The 18,621-nt window shown below is 46.4% G+C and overlaps 1 protein-coding gene across 1 annotated transcript; it reads right to left on the reverse strand.

The window, feature by feature from the left end:
• Positions 1 to 3,865: 3,865 nt before the first annotated feature.
• Positions 3,866 to 14,409, reverse strand: LOC124671803 (protein FLOWERING LOCUS T-like). Its single transcript, XM_047208133.1, has 4 exons — positions 14,221 to 14,409; positions 13,973 to 14,037; positions 4,309 to 4,349; positions 3,866 to 4,208 (listed from the first exon to the last, which is right to left on the reverse strand). The coding sequence occupies exons 1-4, from the start codon at positions 14,407 to 14,409 to the stop codon at positions 3,982 to 3,984; spliced, it is 522 nt and encodes a 173-aa protein (XP_047064089.1). The 3' UTR covers positions 3,866 to 3,981.
• Between the last annotated feature and the right edge of the window lie 4,212 nt (positions 14,410 to 18,621).

Here is an 18,621-nt window from a genome sequence, read left to right on the forward strand (position 1 = left end):
TAATCTCTAATAATGAATCGGAATGCCCAGATAGTTGATAGAAAATTGGCCTTGCCCACAGCCAAACAATTCCGAATGTTCGGCGACTGAGCCCTGAGCGTCACCAAAACAGAACAATTCACTTTTATGGAAGTTTATTTTGAGTCCCGACAAAGGCTCAAAAGCAGCCAAAATCAGCTTTAAATTTTGAGCTTTATCGAGATCATGTTCCATCAATAAAATTGTATCGTCGGCGTATTGAAGGATTGATAAACCCCATCTACAAGATGTGGGACCACTCCTTCAATTTAACCATCAAATTTAGCTCGTTCGATCAATATAGCGAGCATATCCGCCATAATGTTGAATAAAAGTGGTGATAGAGGATCACCTTGGCGTAAACCTTTTTAAAAATGAAATGAGCCAAATATAAGTGTTTAACATTGCTCAACCTAAAAATGAGCTGATCTTGAGCGTTCACTAGCGCTCGCTTGATTTGAGCTTGTTAGCTTGAAATAATATAATTATGTCTAATCACTAATATGTTAAAATAAATAGAATGACTTGCTACCTTATATGATGTGAAAATGATATTTTCCTTCCATCTATGTGCAACAGAATCGAAGGTTAATATGGTGAGCAGTTAGTTTTAGGCATTAATGGTTCGTGGCATGCCCCTATAAATAAGCTATCATAGGCCTTCCGACCAAAGTTTGACTACATAAATTTTTATTATCTTAATTTTAATTGGAATAATATTTTCTAATGTTTTGTTATGATGTCATTTTGTGCCTTACTAGTTAAAAATTGCATTCAAATATAGGAAATTTCCTTGTCATTTTTAGCTCGAAACTAGCTCGAGATCAACTCGACATCGTTACAAGCTGATTATGATAAGGGGTTGCCCGATCTTCTCAGTAAGCGACGGGTGGTGATGAACACCCGATGGATGCAGCGGAGGAAATCGATGATATGGTGTAGATAACTTGTATGACGCCACGAAGTCTCTCGATTGATTCCTGTAGCCAATGCAACAGATCTCAATCCTGCAAGATATTCGTAACTCCACACACTTGCGCACGTAGCCGCCGACCACGAAGCGGTAGATTGCAATCTTCTAATCCCCAATGGAACAACAGATCACACAAACTTTCAGTAGCACAAACACCAGATCAAAACGAATTGGTGCGGATAAAACTGCAGATCGATGCGAATTGGAGAGTGGGATTCAATAGTTTTGCATAGCAAACAACTAAGAACTAGGGTTTATCTTAAACGTGGTCTAAAACTACTTTGGGGACGTCCTGGGCACTTATATAGGAGTTTAGGACGACCTCAGGTCGAAAAAGTACGAAAATAACCGACCTAGAATAGATCTGGTCGAGACAGACTCGGACTCGGCCGGTCTGGGGGCCGGTCGACCGGGCCTGGGACCGGGTAGGCCGGTTCAAACCAGGCCTGGCGCCGGGCGCAAACCGGGCGCGGGAAGTGCTCTGTAGTAACCCGTACGATTGCCATCAGCGCGTCGTCCGGTTGGCGCCGGGTTGGGTCCGGCGCGTGGTCCGGTTGGACCGGGCCAAGGACCGGGCGCGCATGCCTCCCGCTCCTCCCTCGTGCGTCCATGGAATATCTTCATGTCTAGCTCCTTGTCCAGCTTCACGTCCATCTTCATGTATAGCTGCTCCTCTCCTCCTCGTGCGATGTTTGCTCCCTCTTCATACCTGATCATACATAAGTAATAACACTTAGGCAGTATAAAGTTCTCATCAATCAAAGTATCGTTTAGGAACAAGTTCACCTGTTGTTTAAGTAGCTTCGCACGAGCCCTTGTAATAGGTCTAATCCTGACTTCATTGGACTTGAGCTTCACATCAGGATCATCTTCAACTAGCAATGACGGAGGTAGTAGTGAGGTAGGGATGTCCTCATCAGATTATGAGCCAACTTTCGCTCGAATCAGAGTTCGTTCGATTTTTAATATGAGCTGAGCTAAGCCTAGTTGAAGCGCTCAAACTCGACTAGCTTGCAGACCTAGCTAACCCTAGATCTGACAAGACGATAGGGCATCCCTTGAAGGAAAAGGCTAGTCAGGATAAGAGCAGAGGTGGCGCTAGTAGGACCAGTCGCCGTGAAGGGGGGAATCAAACAAGCCCATAAGCAATAAGAGAAACACTACATGCAAGGTGTTGCTTGATGGATGTCTCTTAGGGTGTGTTTGGTAGCCCGGGTGAGCTCAGAAAATCTCATCTCAACCCAGATAAACAGCCAATTTGTTGATTGGTAGCCCGGCTCGGTCCATCACGGCAGTGCCAGCCTCATACAGAAAAGAGCTGTCAGCCAGGCCGAGTTGGGAAGCTCGAATCGAGCTTCTTAGGTCGACCGAGCCCACCTCGTCCTGCAAACAACTGTAGCAGTGGCTCGTAGCATCCCCAGACCCCAACCACGATCTATTTTCCATTCATTTGCAACAACCGTAGCTCCTGTGGCCACGCTCCGCCTCTCCCGTCGCCAGCCTCCTCCCGCGTTCCACCTGCGCCGCCGCCAGCAGGAGCCGCCGCCGCCTCCGAGCAGCAGCAAGAATCGCGCCGGCGCCCTCATCATCACGCGACGGCCGATCTCCAGATGCCCCGTCGGCCGAGGCCGAGTCTGAGGCTCCTCCGTCGTCGCTCCTTGCGACGGCCGCCTTCCGCCTCTCCCGTCGGCCGCCCTCCTCCCGTGTCCTGAACTACGCGCGCCTAGTGGCAACGGCCGCGCCGCCGCCGACCAGCAACGGCTGCCCCGCCACCGAGCACCAGCAACGGGCGCCCTCTTGATCTCCAACGGAGGAGCAGCAACGGGCGCAGCACCGCCCGCCAGCGCACCACCGCCCACCGGCTACCACCTCGCGCCTCCGGCGCTCCACCGCCCGCCGCCGGTGCTCCACTGCCCACTGCCGTGGTGTTCCAGATACATGGACCCGATTGATTTTTTTAATTTTATTTAGGGTCTTTTGTGTAAAATTTTGGACTGGTCTGTAATTTCCAATGTTTTGAGCCAATCTCAACCCAGAGATGCTGCCAAACAATGTATTGGCTCAGATTCTCTCAACACAAATGGGCTACCAAACACGGCACAAAATCTCAAGTCAGTTTGGATGAGGTGAGATATCTCATGTGGGAAAGTGAATTCGAGGTGATACGGGCTACCAAACACACCCTTAGTGTCTTGGCATGTCATCATAGATGTGTTCGTTGCCACTGTCAATGCGTTTTCCTTTTGCCATGGGTGACTTTTTTGTCAGTGCCTCGTAGGAGTATCCTGTTGGGATCGTATGTATGTTCGTCCCTATGATCATGTGAGCTCATCTCATGGGAGTAGGTTGCTTGTCTCTTGGGTTGTGTCTTGGTTGTCTTTCCTGACTACGTTTGTAACGGTTTTCGTCTAGTTTTTTCTCAAATTAAATGGAAAATCTCTTCTTACTTAATATTTGAAGCAATTCTTTTGCCTCCGTTTTAAAAGAAGAAAAGCAATTCAGTGTTCTTTCCCTTCAATCTCAGCAGGCCCATATAACTCACTGAGATGCCCGCAAAAAAAATGGTTTCACTATAGTTTGGAAATGTTATACATTGATATCATGTTGATAAAATTGTCAACTAGCTCTCGCCGAATAAGATAAAATCATGAACATATCCTCAGAAAAAGAGACCAGAAGATCGAGCAACATACCATGCCCAAGGGAGCTTCTATTTTCAAATATCATCTTAAATCGCTTACAGGGTGTAAAACAACACCAATATTGACCTATAAAATTATCAAAATCTTAGGAGCATGCACCAACTGGGTGCACAGTACACACGTACGGCCGATCGAGATGACCTACATATTATGTATTGGAACTTAATTTGAAATCAGCTAGCTAGCATGGCTTTATTAATTTGTTATTTCGTCTAATCGCATCTGGATGAAGCCATGGCACGTCATCATGCACGACGTAGGTACAACACCCTATGGGTCAAATTAGCTTCACCTGTACCTACGGCCACCGCAGGTGCCCTCCCTTTGGCAGTTGAAATAGGCTGCCGCTACCGGACCACCGAGGTTGTAACACTCGGCCAAGTCCCGTGTGATGAAGTTAGAGCGCCACCCTGGTGCCGAGATCGTCTGGTGCACCGCCTGCCGGAACACCACGAACGCTATACGGTGGATCCCCGCCGTCGGCTGCGGCCTCTCGTACGCCACCACCTCAATTCCTGCGCACACAAAAACTCAATCAATAATACATAATGGTTCAGAACAGTTGGAGATGACAATTGACACATGATACATATACTCCGTAAGTTGAATTCTTACCATGGCGCACGTCACGTCCTTCTGGTATGTCTGTGACCAACCTAATATATGTATGTATGCAGAAGCAATTAGCTTAACTGGCTGGTATATATACATAAATTAATGAATGGTTTCGTCGCCCAAAAGGTGGCTCGCATTTGTGTGCAGTGTGCAATTGTGCATTTCTGCATCCATGGACGAAAAACGAAAGCATAGCCAGCATGCACTTACCAATGCACTGGTAGAAAAAAGGCCTTCCGTCCAGCCCCATTAGTCGCGGAAATGCAAAAACCGCGACCAAAGGCGGATTTAGTCGCGGCTCGGTTGCCCAACCGCGACCAAAGGCCTGGGCCCAGCGCGCTCGGTGGCCAGCTGGTGGACGTGAGGGGCTTTAGTCGCGGTTGGCCGGGCCAACCGCGACTAAATGTCCTCGAGCCTGGCCCAAAGGCCTTCGATCGCGGTTGGCCAGGCCAACCGCGACTAAAGCCCCTCCCCTACATATACCAGCCAGCGCACAGCACTTAGCCATTTGGTGCCCACTTCTCTTCACAAACTTCACAAGGGGTGTAGGTTTGCTTTTGGCTCTTCTTATGCACACAAGGTGTTTGATGAAATGTCCCAAGAGCATGAAACAAACATGATATGAAGTGTCGGAGCCACACTTGATCGAGCTTCCTCATTTATTTTTTCCTCCTCGATCGCGGTTAGCAACAACACACTTGAACCTTTCATATATATGTGTCATTGATAAAATATGCATATGTGTGTAGTTCATTGTTTAATTTCTATTTAATTAGTTTAACAAATGCATGCGATGGTTAATTATATATTTTGTATTATAATAATGCAGATGAATCGGCAATGGATGTACGCTAGCCGACTCTCCGGCGAATTCACTACGGGTTTGCAAGATTTCCTCGTAGTGGCTAATGCGAACAAGCGGTGGGGTTTTGTTATCTCGTCCATGTGTTAACCGTAAGAATCGGAAGGGTTACTCTTCCTCAAGGGAAGTTCACGTGCACCTGATTCGGCATGGTTTCATGCCAAGCTATAATTGTTGGACCAAGCATGGAGAAAGAGGGGTTATAATGGAAGAAGATGAAGAAGGGGATGACATCGATGAGAGCTATCTTGATCATTTCGGTGATACTTTCATGGATGATGCTCGAAGGTGGGGAAGGTGAAGGGGAAGGTGATCAAGAAGAGGCACGTGATGAGCCCGCCGATGATCTTGGTCGGACCATTGCCGATGCACGGAGTCGCCGCGAAACCGAAAAGGAGAGGGAGAATTTGGATCGCATGTTAGAGGATCACAAAAAGTCGCTCGTACCCAGGATGCGATAATGGTCCGAAAAAGCTGGGCTGCACACTCGGATTTGCTGAGATGGAAGGCACGGAAGGTGTAGCCGACTCGGGATTTGAAAACTTGCTGAAAATGTTGAAGAATATGTTTCCAAAGAATAACGAGTTGCCCTCCAAGTACGTATGAAGCAAAGAAGGTTGTCTCGCCCTCTAGGTTTAGAGGTTCGAAGATACATGCATGCATCAACGATCGCATCCTCTACCGCGGTGAATACGAGAATTTGAATGAATGCCCGGTATGCACCGCATTGCGTTATAAGATCGAGGCGATGACCCCGGTGACGATGTCGAGGGCCAGAAACCCAGGAAGAAGGTTCCCGCCAAGGTGATGTGGTATGCTCCTATAATACCACGGTTGAAACGTCTGTTCAGGAACAAAGAGCATGCCAAGTTGTTGAGATGGCACAAAGAGGACCGTAAGTCGGACGGGGAGTTGAGACACCCCGCAGATGGAACGCAATGGAGAAAGATCGACAGAGAGTTTAAAGATTTTGTAGCCGACGCAAGGAACATAAGATTTGGTCTAAGTACGGATGGCATGAATCCTTTCGGCGAGCGTAGCTCCAGCCATAGCACTCGGCCCGTGACTCTATGCATCTACAACCTTCCTCCTTGGTTGTGCATGAAGCGGAAGTTCATTATGATGCCGAGTGCTCATCCAAGGTCCGAAGCAACCCGGCAACGACATCGATGTGTACCTAAGGCCATTAGTTGATGAACTTTTACAGTTGTGGGGCAGACCCGGTGTCCGTGTGTGGGATGAGCACAAAGAAGAGGAATTTGACCTACGAGCGTTGCTTTTCGTAACCATCAACGATTGGCCTGCTCTTAGTAACCTTTCGGGACAGTCAAATAAGGGATACAATGCATGCACGCACCGCTTACATGAGACCGAAAGTGTACATTTGCCAAATTGTAAGAAGAACGTGTACATGGGGCATCGTCGATTTCTTCCCAAAAATCATAACGTAAGAAAGCGCGGCAAGCATTACAACGGCAAGGCGGATCACCGGCCGAAGCTCGCGGAACGCACCGGTGCTGAGGTATTTGATATGGTAAAGGATTTGAAAGTCATCTTTGGAAAGGGTCCCGGCGGACAATCGGTTCCGAAGGGAGCCGACGGGCACGTAGCCATGTGGAAGAAGAAATCTATATTCTGGGAGCTAGAATATTGGAAAGTCCTAGAAGTCCGCTCTGCAATCGACGTGATGCACGTTACGAAGAATATTTGCGTGAACCTGCTAAGCTTCTTGGGCGTGTATGGGAAGACAAATGATACAAAGGAAGCACGGCAGGGACCAAAGAACGCTTGAAAGACCCCGATGACCAGCATCCGGAATGGTTTCAAGGTCGTGCCAGCCTACGCTCCGACCAAAGAAGAGAAGGTCATCTTTTTTGAATGCCCGAGCAGTATTAAGGTCCCGTCCGGATTCTCGTCCAATATAAAGGGAATAATAAACATGGCGGAGAAAAAGTTCCAAAACCTGAAGTCTCACGACCGCCACGTGATTATGACGCAATTGCTTCCGATTGCTTTGAGGGGCTCTCGCGGAAAATGTTCGAGTAGCCATTGTGAAGCTATGTGCATTCCTCAATGCAATCTCTCGAAGGTAATCAATCCGAAGTTCTACCACGGTTACGTAACGATGTGGTCCAATGTCTTGTCGGTTTCGAGTTGGTGTTCCCGCCATCCTTCTTCGATATTATGACGCACCTCCTGGTTCACCTAGTCGAAGAGATTTCCATTCTCGGTCCCGTATTTCTACACAATATGTTCCCCTTCGAGAGGTTCATGGGAGTATTAAAGAAATATGTTCGTAACCGTGCTAGGCCGGAAGGAAGCATCGCCAAGGGCTATGGAAATGAGGAGGTAATTGAGTTTTGTGTTGACTTTGTTCCCGACCTTAAGCCGATTGGTCTTCCTCGATCGCGGCACGAGGGGAGACTAAGTGGAAAAGGCACGATCGGAAGGAAATCAACGATATGTATGGACGGCCAATCTCCGATCGAAGCACACCACACGCTTCGACCAATTCCAGCTTGGTGGCTCCGTACTTTGAGAAACACAAGAATATTTTACGCTCGGACAACCCGGGAAGCCTCGAATCCCGGATTAGGAAGGCCCACATGGAGACTTTCGGCAGTTGGTTGAGAAAACATTTAATGAGTGACAATGAGGTTGTAGATCAGCCTGTACATGTTGGCCAAGACACCATCTTCGACTATAACGACTTTCCAAGGGTACGAGATAAATGGGAATACATTTTACACGATCGCCCAAGATAAAAAGAGCACCAACCAAAACAATGGTGTCCGCTTTGATGCAAGCAACCGAGAATGGGCAAAAGGTCACATATTATGGTTACATAGAGGAGATATGGGAACTTGACTATGGACCCTCCTTCAAGGTCCCTTTGTTCCGGTGCAAATGGTTCAAGCTAACAGGAGGTGGGGTAAAGGTGGACCAAAGCAATACGGAATGACAATGGTGGATTTCAACAATCTTGGTTACCTTGACGAACCATTCGTCTTAGCGAAAGATGTCGCTCGGGTTTTCTATGTCAAGGACATGAGTAGCAAACCGAGGAAACGGAAAGATAAGAAAACGATCGGTACATCATGCGATGATCCAAAGCGCCACATTGTTCTTTCAGGGAAAAGAAACATCGTGGGAGTGGAGGACAAGACAGACATGTCGAAGATTATAATATGTTTGGTGAAATTCCGCCCTTCAAAGTGAACACCGATCCAAGCATTAAGTTAAATGATGAGGATGCTCCATGGATACGGCCCAATCGTAAGCAAGTAGGGACACAAGGGAAGAAATGATGTGTAATAATTTATTGTACCAAACTTTGTTGAATGGATCATGTGAATTATATTGCCCGTGATGTGTTTTCGTGTCCATTTTCGAATGATTCGATTGATTCGAGATAGCACTGATGATACATGAAATTTGGAGTGATTTAGTCATACTCCTGCCTAGGCGTATAATATGCATACTCGTAGTCTTCATAGCCGCCGCCGTTGTACCGGTAGTCGTCGCCTTCTAAGTTGCCGCCGTCGTCGTCGCTTCGTTGTCGTCGCTGTCGTCGGGCGGCGCTCGTGGCTCGAACCGAGGGTAGCGCAGGCGGGGATATCGCCGGCCGTGATGTAGTCCATGACGCTCCTGCAGTCCGGCCGTACCACCATAGCCGACGGCCGGCCTCGTGGAAGTTCCCAGGAGGCAGACCGTCCTCCTCATACCTAGCGAGCGCCCTATCACGTCGATTGATGAAGAAGGCGTCCCAAGTATGCTGGTTATCGGGATGCCAACGGGGATTCATCCGCTGCTCCGGCATGAGGTCGAGGTAGTAGTGGTTCGTGATGGCTGCCCGGCGCGCAGTACCCTAAGGGACGGGAGGGACCGGCACGCCGCCGGCGCTAGGCTCCGACCGGCGGGGACGCGGTAGCCCGGTGGGCAAGGGTAGTTCGAGGCGCAAAGCTCCTCCACCTGCCTGGTAGGTTAGAGTGGGTGCGGTGGAAGCCATGAGAGAGTGATGAGAGATTGTAGAGATGTGATAATGCTGGCCAAGCCGGGCAACATATATGTAGTGAGAAATGGCGGGAAAAATGGGAGCGGGAAGATAGGAGGCGGGAAGAAAGTGACGGGAAGAAAGAGGCGGGAAGAAAGAGCTGGCGGGAAGAAATTGGCGGGAAGAAAGAGGCGGGAAAGACAGAGGCTGGAAGAGGGGGCCGGCGGAAAGACAGAGGCTGGAAGAGGGGGCCGGCGGAAAGACATAGGCGGGAAGAGGGGGCGGACGCCGGAAAGACAGAGGCGGGAAGATTTTTAAATGAATTAGTTTTATTTTTCTAAATTTTTTGATATATTATTTGTATTTTACAGATTTAGAAATGAATTAGTTTTATTTTTCTGAATTTTTTGATATATTATTTGTATTTTTAAGATTTTGAAATGAATTAGTTTTATTTTTCTAAATTTTTTGATATATTATTTGTATTTTACAGATTTAGAAATGAATTAGTTTTATTTTTCTGAATTTTTTGATATATTATTTGTATTTTTAAGATTTTGAAATGAATTATTTTTATTTTTATGAATTTTTTGATATATTATTTGTATTTTACAGATTTAGAAATGAATTAGTTTTATTTTTCTGAATTTTTTGATATGTTATTTGTATTTTTAAGATTTTGAAATGAATTATTTTTATTTTTATGAATTTTTTGATATATTATTTGTATTTTACGTGATTTAGAAATGAATTAGTTTTATTTTTCTGAATTTTTTGATATGTTATTTGTATTTTTAAGATTTTGAAATGAATTATTTTTATTTTTATGAATTTTTTGATATATTATTTGTATTTTACAGATTTAGAAATGAATTAGTTTTATTTTTCTGAATTTTTTGATATATTATTTGTATTTCTAACATTTTGAATTGAATTAGTTTTATTTTTCTGAATTTTTTGATATATTATTTGTATTTCTAACATTTTGAATTGAATTAGTTTTATTTTTATGAATTTTTTGATCTATTATTTGTATTTCCAACATTTTGAAAATGAAAAGAAATTTTGAAAAGGACCTTTAGTCGCGGTTGGCCTGGCCAACCGCGACTAAAGGTTGATTCCGCGGGAGCGCTGGAATTCGGGCGAAAACGCCTTTGGTCGCGGTTGGTGTGGCCAACCGCGACCAAAGGGTACCCTTTAGTCGCGGTTGGCCACACCAACCGCGACCAAAGGTCCCTCCCTATATATAGCGCGCCCGAACCGCCGCCGCCCATCTTCTTCTCCGCGCGGTTTTCGTCGATCTCTCCCGAAGTGCTGCCGCCGATCACCGCCATCGCCGCACCAACGCCGACGCCCGAGCCGCGGACCGCCGACGACGCCGCCGCCCCGCCCTTCGACGCCGACGCGCCGACGTGTGTACGTCTCCTCGCGCGCGCCGCCGGCCGCGTCGCTCTCCCGCTTGCATGCGCGCGCACGCGCGCGCCGCCGCCGCGCACGCGCCGCCGCCGCGCTCGCCGCCGCCCGGCCCGCACGCGCCGCCGCGCGCGCACGCGCGCCGCCGCCGCACTCGACGCACGCGCCGCCCCGACCAGCCACACACGCGCGTTACAGAGAGGGAGAGAAGAGAGATCGAGAGGGCGCCGCCGGATTTTTTTCTTTTTTTTTATGTTTTGTTTGTTATTTTTAATTTTAATTATGCTTAACAAAACTTTGTAATTAACTTCACAGAAACTTAAAACTTAAAACTTAAAACTTTGTAATTAACAAACTTAAAACTTAATAAAATTAACTTTGTAATTAACAAACTTAAAACTTAATAAAATTACGTGGAAAGAAGGGTTCTCCCAGGACGATGACCCGTACGGTTACAGAAGCCGTAAGAGAAAGTCGGATCGGGATGCCGATGTTGTGGCGCGGTTGGCATCGGAAGTCGATGAGATGAAGAAAACCCTGTCTATACTAGTACAGGAGAGATCGGCAGCTGGACGCATGAAGATCATCCGACGGATCTCGGAAGCCAGCGACGGAGAAGCGGCGTGGCTTCCACGGAGGTCCAGCCGGCTACCGATGCACCGGAGATCCAAATTATCGCACCGGAGCCTCCTCGCTACCCCGTGGACGATGTAAAGGAGATGAAAGAATGTCATCCGCATTATCCTACTGGGAACATGTCCACGAAGGTAGCCATCGGCGATGCTTTGTCATGTGAGCTCGGAGCACTCCACCACAACAAACCCATTGCGGATGGCTATGCTCGTGTCACGGTGGAGGAAATAGTCCCGGGGTTTGAGGACACTGGAGATTGACATTGCTACACCCGAAGGGGAGACAAGACTTGGAGGTGTCAAGCGCCGGCTTATTCTCTCGGAAAAGAAGTTTATCAAGTTTCCAGACGAGGCGCCAAGGCGAACAAGTCCACCCCCCTCCGGTGGTGGTGGCGGCGGCGGCGGTGGTGGCGGTTCACCTACCCCCCCTTCACGTCGGCCCGACGCCGCCCCCAATTCACCTCCGGCGGGTAGCGGCACGCCGCCCCCCAGTCCACCTCCGGCGAAGAAGCAGTCGCCCCCGGCAAAGAAGCAGAAGCAGTCCTGGGTTATTAACCCGGATCCTTATGTACCTAGGACCACAAAGATACCGGAGCCATCACTGAAGCCTCTCACCCCGAGACCTTGGGAACTTAGTGTCGAGGAAAATGCAAAGGCCGTGGCTGCTCGGCATGAGAAATGGCAGGCGGACTGCAAGAAGAAAAGAGAGCCCGAGCCCAAGCCGGTATATTCGACAAGCAAAAGAAGTGGGCTAAGTCATTTTTGACCGAACCGTCCCAAGCCGCGAAGAATCTGCCTGACTACTATTCACATGAACTTCGTAGGCAAGCATTCATCTTCAAGGAGAAGCAAGAGTTGGCGGAGAAGCAGGAGAAGAAAGCCTTGGAGGAGGCCGAGAAAAAATTACAAAGTAAAAAAGAGGGGAAACAAGTTGCCCAGCTCGGGGAACAGAGTAAACAATCCATCGCCCCTCTCATAGTGAAAGCCGCCGATCCGGATGACCCCCAAATCATAGCAGCTGCGGCAAGACATGGATTGACCGTAGCGAGTGCCACGGAACAAGCGGCCAACTTAGGTATCACTCTTCGTGCGGTGTTAGGCCTTGATGAGGCGCCAAGAATGAAGGACGTAGTAATTACATATGTGTCGAATGGGCCTCTCGTCGAGCCTGCGCAGGAAAAGGATCTACCTCCACAAATGACAGGTCTGCTAAATTGGTACAAGGCTTACATAAAATTAAAAAACGCCAAAGACTATATTTATGCGGAAGTTAGAGCTGAGCATCACTTCAAACATTACTATGTACAAATTCATCGGAGTGAATTGTTCCAGCTTTTCAATCTGCGCGAGCTCGACAAATCTATCATCAGTTGCTACGTTCGTAAGTGATTTATTTCTACCCCATCTCGTTCATTGCCTGCACTATATATATATATATTGTCCTAACTATCTTGTTGTGTATGCGGAATGAAGAAGCGGGAATGCATAATAAGGAACATCCATGATGTTGGGTTCATTGACCCACAAATCGTTAATTCATATGTGTTACAACATTTTCCCGCCGACATGGAGGCCGACCTGTGGATGTTTTTTTCAAGGCAGGAACTCAAAAGTGATATTCTATTTCCTTACCATTTTGGGTGAGTGTTTCTGTCTTGAGCACATTCTCTTTTGTTTACTCCATGCAAGGTATGTGGCTAATCGATGAGTTAATTATGCATGATCGTGCATGTATCGTGTCCGCAGGTTCCACTGGATTCTCGCTAGTAATTCAATTTCACGACTCCACAGTTCTCATCCACGACTCTCTGAATATGAATGCAAAGCTTTGGGCCGACTTGAGAAAAATGATGCAGAAGTAATTATATATATATTTTCATTCACTTGCGCTCTATATCGATCGGCCTATTTTGTTCATTTCCTAATATCAAGTAACTAATAACTCTCTTGTTCATTTAATTTTCTTTGCCTCGTAGGGTTTGGACACGGTTCGTAAACACAAAGGTCGGTGAATTCAAAAAAGAGCTACGAGTGGAAAAGGGTAGTGTCTGCGACCCAAGATATTCAGCCAAAGGGGACCAATCTATGTGGATACTATGTTTGTGAGATGATCCGGAGATACACCTCTCGAGCGGATTTCGTGTCCGAACAACATTAGCAGGAATAACCTTCGGAAGACGCTTAGTCTAGAAGCTCGCTTCCGACCACTTCAAGAGGAACTAGCTGGATGGATCGCGAAGCAAGTCATCGATCCTAGAGGAGAACACTATGTAGAGGACGTAGAACTTCATATGCGGTAAATCATATGTATGAAAACTAGTTCAAAATTGTATATGGCGGTCATCGATATTGAATATATATTGTCAATTCCTCTTGAATTCTTTTTGGTTCTAATTTCAAATTTGTTTGAAATTGTACGTTCATATGCATGTATATGTAGTATATAGTAGAATATGTGAAACTCCTTCAAAATTAAAATAAAACAGAAAAGAAAATAAAACAATACAAACTAAAAAGAAACCAGGTTTAGGGGGGCTAAAACCCTAAACTCGTGGCGGTCTTTAGTCGCGGTTGGCGAGGAGAACCGCGACTAAAGGTCCTCCGCCCGAAGGACCGCTGGCGGCCACGTGGAGGCGCCTTTAGTCGCGGTTCGTAAAGAACCGCGACCAAAGGGGGGTGGGCTTTAGTCGCGCTTGCTTGGTCGCGGTTGCGCAACCGCGACCAATGGCAGTTACGAACCGCGACCGAAGCCCTTTTTTCCACCGGTGATGGAGGTACTCCCTTTGGGAAGGGTTGCTTGGGGTAGGTGCATCAGGGTCTATCATCACCTAGTAACAAACATGAACAGATAAACATAAAATATCTATGCATTAGTCTGTCTTGTGAAAATTGTCAAAATATGGATGTATCTAGATATTATATAGTATATATGTACATTTAAATTTAGATGAATATATAAGATATGTTTGATGGAAGGGAGGGAGCATAGTTAGTAATGCATGTTTACTCACGAGCGTGTAGTGTGATCCGGGCATCCCCGTGATGTGCACCGTCGGCTGGTTCGCCACCTGCGACGGCCTCAGCTCGGACCCATTAGTGATTTCGCGGTTGCTGTACAACACCCTCAGCCGCGCCGACGCGTCGAAGTACTCGACGACGTTGCCGACGATCCCCCCGACGATCAGCGGATCCCTCGACATGCTCGCCACCGGCCGTGCGCCTGTTGCCTATAAGCTTACTTATTAGGTTTTAGACGTATATACTGCGTGGCTGGCTACTGCTACGTGAAAGCAAGCTTGTTGATACTCCTATTTGAAGCGGTGGACTGCTATTTATAAGCCTAGGTTCCACTACTGAAGTCCCCATTCATTTTCAATGTTGACTAGTATATCTTCCCCAAGATACGAGACGTCTGCCTTTTCACCATCTCCTAAACTAATCAGAACTTGAAAGACACTAGACTAAAAGTCCTGAGATGCGACATCGTGGAACCTGCTGACGTACGTGGCTACCAGTACTGCTACGTGAAAGCTTGGTGTGGTAATCTCATTTGCAGTGGTATGGTCTACTGCGATTTACATGCCTAGGTTCCAATGAAGCCCCCATTCATTTTCAATGTTGACTACTTTTCGAATGATACGACGTCTTCGTCCCTTTCCGCCGTCCTAGACTAAATCAGAATCTGTTGCCGCTCCCTGATATTTGATCGAACGGCTGAAGTGTTGCCGCCAGAGAATGGATTGCGATCCGACAGCTGAATTGTTGCCACTGGACACAGTTGGCGCAAAGTTGGAACCGAAAAATGTTTGATATATAGATGCTGTACTATTTTTTTTTTGAAACGGAGATGCTGCACTATATTATTCCTCGTCTTTTGAGGGGCATCTACTCTGAATCTAATTTTCTGTAAAGGTCCATCTCAGGCTACGCAAGACAAACAAAGCCTTTTGTGACCGAATGGATGGCCAGGACAGAGTCTCCCTACCGCCGCACATATATCAGGGAAACCAATGACCACACACATCCACTACGATTTTACGTAGGAGTACGTGAGCAGAGGTTCGTTACCGACAGAAGCCCAGACTATACAACAGGCGCGCCAGCTGCAGATATCCATCAATCCGGCCAAGACGAACAGGCTACAGCTAGCTGATGGCGACGGGGAGAATGATTAGATCGCCCCAGTACACAATGATTTGATCGGATAGCGCGAACAAGGTCCGATAGCGGCCGCAGGGGTAAAATGAGTAGCAATATATGTGGCCCGCATGCATGGGTAAAATGAGTAGCCATATATGTTGCCGCTCGCTGCAATATCAATCTACGAATGATCGCGTGATTGGCACTTGAAGTGTACGCAGGTCACAGGCCATGCAGCAGGTAGCTAACAGCTCCCCCGCTTGATCGTAATTTGCCGACGGACGCTGTTTGGTCGACACGCGTGACCCATAGGAATCTTCCGTACATGTGTCCTGGTCGCCTTGCGTGAGAATAACGGCAAATGGGTTCGACCCGGACGAATGGAACCTGGGTGCCCGCGCACCCGTTTATGAAAAGTTAAAAAATGTTATTTAAAAATTTTCAAAAAAATGTGAAGTAAAATTTTGCATAGACGCATTATGTCGATACTTCACTGTGTTTTCACGAAAAATACCATTGTGTGTGGCCTGCATAAAAATGACAAAATGTCCAAATGAGAATAGTGAACAGGACTTTGTACTATTCACAGGAATAGGAATTTGCATTTTGTCATTTTTGTGTAGGTCACATACAATGGTACTTTTCCGTGAAAACACACACGAGTAAGTATCAACATAGTATATACATGCAAAATTTTACTTCACATTTTTTTGAAACTTTTAAATAGCATTATTTTGAACTTTTTGTAAACGGGTGCGCGCGTACCTAGGTTCCATTCACCATTTCCGCAAATGGGTTACATTATCATAAAAAAGTTCACAAGACTAAAAAACGTCGCAGGTAATAATATTGTTCAGAGTTTACATATAACAAGCTTTAGACAATTAAACGAGTCACAAACACATGGTCCGCGCCACATCTTGTTTTTTATATTTTGAGCCAGAGGCAAAAGTTTTGCCTCAACTTATTCAGTTGGCTAATATTTCCCCCTAAACTTTACTTGGCTCGGTAAACCTCCTAAACTATCACTAATGGTCTATTTTACCTCTTTAACCCAAAATTTTGACCCACACATTTTTCACCGCGTGGGGTGGGGTTATTCATAGTAAGTAAAATTCAGGGGGGAAATATGAGCCAAGTGAAAAGTTTAGGAGGGGGGATGGACTTTGTTCTATTGGTTAAGAACTTTTAACTAGGTTCTTGTGTTGGGTCACGAGAAAGAGTGCCCCCCACAACAAAAGCCTACTCTTGCAACATATTACAATTAAAGCGCTTAGCACCCACTATGATTCAATGGTGGGCCTCATCTCTAATTTTCTTAACTACGATAGTTGGTATGGCGGACAAGTTTCAGAAAACTCTCGCCTTTTTTCCGTTCCAAATTTCCACACCATGAAAATGACGAGGGATACCATTGCTTTCTTGCTATGGCCCATCGAGAGGGTGATGTGTGATACGTCTCCAACGTATCTATAATTTCTGATGTTCCATGCTTGTTTTATGACAATACCTACATGTTTTGTTCACACTTTATATCGTTTTGATGCATTTTCCAGAACTAACCTATTGACGAGATGCCGAAGTGCCGTTCTCGTTTTCTGCTGTTTTTGGTTTCGAAATCCTAGTAAGGAAATATTCTCGGAATTGGACGAAATCAACGCTCGCACCTTACAATTCCACGAAGCTTCCGAACACCGGAGAGGGGCCGGAGGAGAGCCACGAGGCCCACCACACATGGTGGCGGCGCGGCCGGGGGGGGCGCCCCCCTGTTGTCTGGTCCCACCAGGGCCCCTCCGAGGCTCCCCTTTCGCCTATAAAGTCTCCCTGACCTAAAACCTCGAGACGAATAAGCCACGGTACGAGAAACCTTCCAGAGCCGCCGCCATCGCGAAGCCAAGATCTGGGGACAGGAGTCTCTATTCCGACACGCCGCCGGGACGGGGAAGTGCCCCCGAAGGCTTCTCCATCGACACCACCGCCATCTCCATCAACGCTGCTGTTCCCATGATGAGGAGGGAGTAGTTCTCCTCGAGGCTAAGGGTCGTACCGGTAGCTATGTGGTTAATCTCTCTCCTATGTACTTCAATACAATGATCTCATGAGCTGCTTTACATGATTGAGACCCATATGATGAGCTTTGTATCGCTACTAGTCTATGTGCTACTCATGTGATGTTATTAAAGTAGTCTATTCCTCCTGCATGGTGTAATGGTGACAGTGTGTGCATCGTGTGGTTCTTGTCGTAGATTATGATCATAATCTCTTGTAGGTTATGGAGTTGATTATCGCTATGATAATATTGATGTGATCTATTCCCCCTTTCATAGTGTAATGGTGACAGTGTATATGCTATGTTAGTACTCGGTTTATTTTGCAAAGATCTATTATGCTCTAAGGTTACTTAAATATGAATGCTGAATGTTGTGGCGCTTGTTAACTTCGGCTTGAGGGAGCTCTTGTAGCCCTACACAACGAATAGTGTTTGTCATCCAACAAAAGAGTGTATGTAGCACCAATGAGAGAAGTTATTATTTATTATGCGATCAATGTTGAGAGTGTCCACTAGTGAAAGCATGATCCCTAGGCCTTGTTTCCAATACTGCAAACACCGCTTATTTACTGTTCTCTATCGCATGTTTACTCGCTGCCATATTTTATTCAGATTACTATTACCACTCATATACATCCATACTACTTGTATTTCACTATCTCTTCGCCGAACTAGTGCACCTATACATCCGACAAGTGTATTAGGTGTGTTGGGGATACAAGAGACTTCTTGTATCGTGATTGCGGGGTTGCTTGAGAGGGATATCTTTGACCTCTTCCTCCCCGAGTTCGATAAACCTTGGGTGATCCACTTAAGGGAAAACTTGCTGCTGTTCTACAAACCTCTCGCTCTTGGAGGCCCAACACTGTCTACAGGAAAAGAAGTGTGAGTAGACATCAAGCTATTTTCTGGCGCCGTTGCCGGGGAGGAAAGGTAAAAGGCACTCATACTCCGGTCCCAGGTAACTAAGTTATTTTCCGTTGCCGTTGTAAGTGCTCGAAGCTATTTCCTTTAGATCCTGCAATCGCATCTTTTGGTTTCTTGTTTACACTAGTTAGGCATAATGGAAAGTAACAATGAGCTTCTTATTCTATTTCTTGAGTTAAGACATGGATTGTTTGCTGCGAAAATTAAAAAACCTATGGAATCTTATTTGCATGCTAGTAGCAATGATATTAGTATGAACGCTTTGAACACCATTGTTGCTAATGATATGGAAAAT

Source organism: Lolium rigidum, chromosome 1 (genome assembly GCF_022539505.1).
Source record: "Lolium rigidum isolate FL_2022 chromosome 1, APGP_CSIRO_Lrig_0.1, whole genome shotgun sequence".
Classification (NCBI taxonomy): Eukaryota; Viridiplantae; Streptophyta; class Magnoliopsida; order Poales; family Poaceae; genus Lolium; species Lolium rigidum.

Bases quoted from the DNA above. Each gene is read 5' to 3' on its own strand.
- LOC124671803 (XM_047208133.1), bottom strand. From the start codon at position 14,409: ATGTCGAGGGATCCGCTGATCGTCGGGGGGATCGTCGGCAACGTCGTC. The intron at 14,038-14,220 runs GTGAGTAAACAT...GTTTGTTACTAG, and splicing joins CCGGATCACACTACACGCTC to GTGATGATAGACCCTGATGC. The intron at 4,209-4,308 runs GTAAGAATTCAA...TTGTGTGCGCAG, and splicing joins AGGACGTGACGTGCGCCATG to GAATTGAGGTGGTGGCGTAC.